Genomic DNA, 2438 nt, shown 5'->3' with positions numbered 1-2438 from the left:
CTCTGTATAAAACAACAGGTCCTGGTTTCAGAATGATGACATCATCATACAGATGTTCAGTCTCACTTTGTTCAGTGCTGGTCTGACTGGCTGTCTGCAGTCCAGGTCTTGTTCTGGGTCTTTTTCCACACTGGGGACAGGAGGAGTCTCCTGAAGAACCAGACTGGTCCCAGTATGAGGTGAAGCACTTTCTGCAAAACCAGTGTCCACAGCTGGTAGAGACTGGATCCTTCAGGACGTCCTGACACAGAGCACAGCTGGACAGCTGCTGCTCCACAGAGACATCGCTCCTCTTCCTCTCTCTGTGGACAGGAACGCATTTCTTTTTAAATAAAAACATTTCACAGATTATTTGAACAACATTTTTTTGTGGTTGTGAGCTCTGTAGAGGTGAAGTGACTGAACTGACTTCCAACTGTCAGTGTAAAAATCCTCAATAAACTCCTGACGAGTTGAAACAAGTCAAACAGGTGAGAATTACTGACGTGACGCCACCGCAGACAGGAGAGAGTGAGAGTCTGTGGCTGTAACATACAAAGGTGGGATTTACTTCCCTCCTGGAGATTCTCACATTAAGCAGAAATGGGCCCGGACCTGCACAACTCATCAAAACAATCAAAATCCCAATATGAAGGGCAATAACCTCTTCACTCTGTCCCTCTGTGATGTGGAGCTGATGTGGCGTAAGTGAAGCTTCATGGTGCTACAGAGACGCTCGGCCTGTGAATCCTTCAGGTGTGAGGGAACATTGTTCACTTGGACTAAAGGATGAAGTGATTAGATTTTGTGGCTAAAGGTCAAAGGTCAAAGGTCACCTCCAAAAACATGATCTTGGCCTTGTGGACACAATATCGCCACTTCACTTTTGCACAAATGTGCAGTTGGACTCCAGGATGAAGTGATTTCACTTTGGTGGTCAGAGGTCAAAGGTCAAGATCACTGTGACCTCACATAATGTACTTTTAGCCTTGTGAACACATTATCTCCATAACGCCTTCTGGGAATTTCTTTAAATTAGGCACAAACGTTCACTTAGATTTTGGTGGTCAAAGGTCAAAGTCAGTATGACCTCACAAAACAGCGCTGTTAGAGACCACGTGTCTAATGCATCTGGTGACGTGATAATTGATAGAATTACTCATCGAGACCCATATGTTGTTAGGGGTACTCGGGTATTTGAAGATACAAGTGTGGTGTGATGATGTTATTTTGAAGGAGGAGGAACCCCATCTTAAAAATAAAAGTATGTGCTTGATAACAAAGTGACAAGAGTGTGGAACAAGTGGCATGAAACTGCAAGGCCATAACAAAAATAATATTATTGGTTTTGTTTTTTATAGCAAATTTAATACCTACACCAAATTTAAGGTAAAAAGATATTCAAGATCTTATTTTTCTATTTTTTAAGAGTTTTTAATGACCCGCGGGAACCCTGTAAGGATGTCACTGATCATGTTTCTGAATCCCACAGTCACATATAAGCTGTCTTTAGCTCTGGTACCAGATGTGGTTACACATTAGCACGACCTAGTGTTAAGAATGGCTCTCTTTCCAGATGTGGAAGCCCTCTGTCTACTCTGGGATTAATAGTTCAAAGGGGGGATGTTGCTGTTCATGACTTGGGATCATGAACAGCAACATCCCCAGTTTTCAGTTGATGCATGTTCTTCTTCATCTCTATTCTCACTTCCTGTCTTCTCTCTACTGCCGGCCGTCAGCACAGACACAAAGAGCTGGAAGTTTGCAGCAGGTCTCTCACCGTGTAGCTGAAGGATCATCTTTGGACGGATCACTCATAGACAAACAGCTGGATCCTGGAGACTCAGCCGTGTCCTCCTCTTCCTCCACACAATCACTCATCAGTCAGTCTGAGCGGGAAACCAGTAACGCTGACTGTGAGCTCACAAACACAGGAAGTAACAAACACAGAGTACACCGAGTACACAAGTCGACACTCCACCTCATAGAATCAACAGATCCTTATTTTGTTTCAAAGTCCACACAGAGGCAGCAGAGTCAGGTGGACAGTTCACACCTTGTTAAACAGTCTGATCTGAAAGAAAACTTCAGTTTCAGTTTTCCCTCCTTGTATTTAATGATTGGTGTGAGCAGAGCTGCTCCTCCTCTCCTCTGCCTTCACTGTAAATCACATGACTTTCAGGAGGCGTCTTCTTAAAGAGACATGAACACAAATATGAATGTGACTATAAAACATTAGGACTGATCTTCTCTTGAGTTTTATGTCCCTGTCTGTAACAAAGTTCTTCACCAGTTTTATCCACAAGTGCAGCGAGTTCATTAAGTAATATTAAAATATAAAACATAACTGGTGCTGTATATAAAACATGTTCCTGTTGTTCATACTAGGGTTGCACGGTATACCGGTACCAGTATAGTACCGCGATACTAGAGTTTTGAAAACGGTACTATACCGGCAT

At 43.0% G+C, this 2438-nt stretch overlaps 1 protein-coding gene across 1 annotated transcript in view; it reads right to left on the bottom strand.

The window, feature by feature from the left end:
• The window catches only part of LOC111668543 (uncharacterized), a 13188-nt gene extending 11096 nt beyond the window's left edge, over window positions 1-2092 (bottom strand). Inside the window, exons 1-2 of the mRNA XM_023424600.2 lie at window positions 1760-2092; window positions 8-302 (exon numbers count right to left, since the gene is read on the bottom strand). Of these exons, the coding sequence (XP_023280368.2) occupies window positions 8-302; window positions 1760-1860 (396 nt within the window). The 5' untranslated portion in view covers window positions 1861-2092. The remainder of the gene's footprint in view (window positions 1-7; window positions 303-1759) is intronic.
• Between the last annotated feature and the right edge of the window lie 346 nt (window positions 2093-2438).

This window comes from Seriola lalandi, unplaced genomic scaffold (assembly GCF_002814215.2).
Source record: "Seriola lalandi dorsalis isolate HSWRI2012SDOR001 ecotype SW California unplaced genomic scaffold, Sedor1 jcf7180002054746, whole genome shotgun sequence".
Classification (NCBI taxonomy): domain Eukaryota; kingdom Metazoa; phylum Chordata; class Actinopteri; order Carangiformes; family Carangidae; genus Seriola; species Seriola lalandi.
Note: the sequence above shows the minus strand (reverse complement) of the source record. Positions and strands in the feature narration are given on the sequence as shown.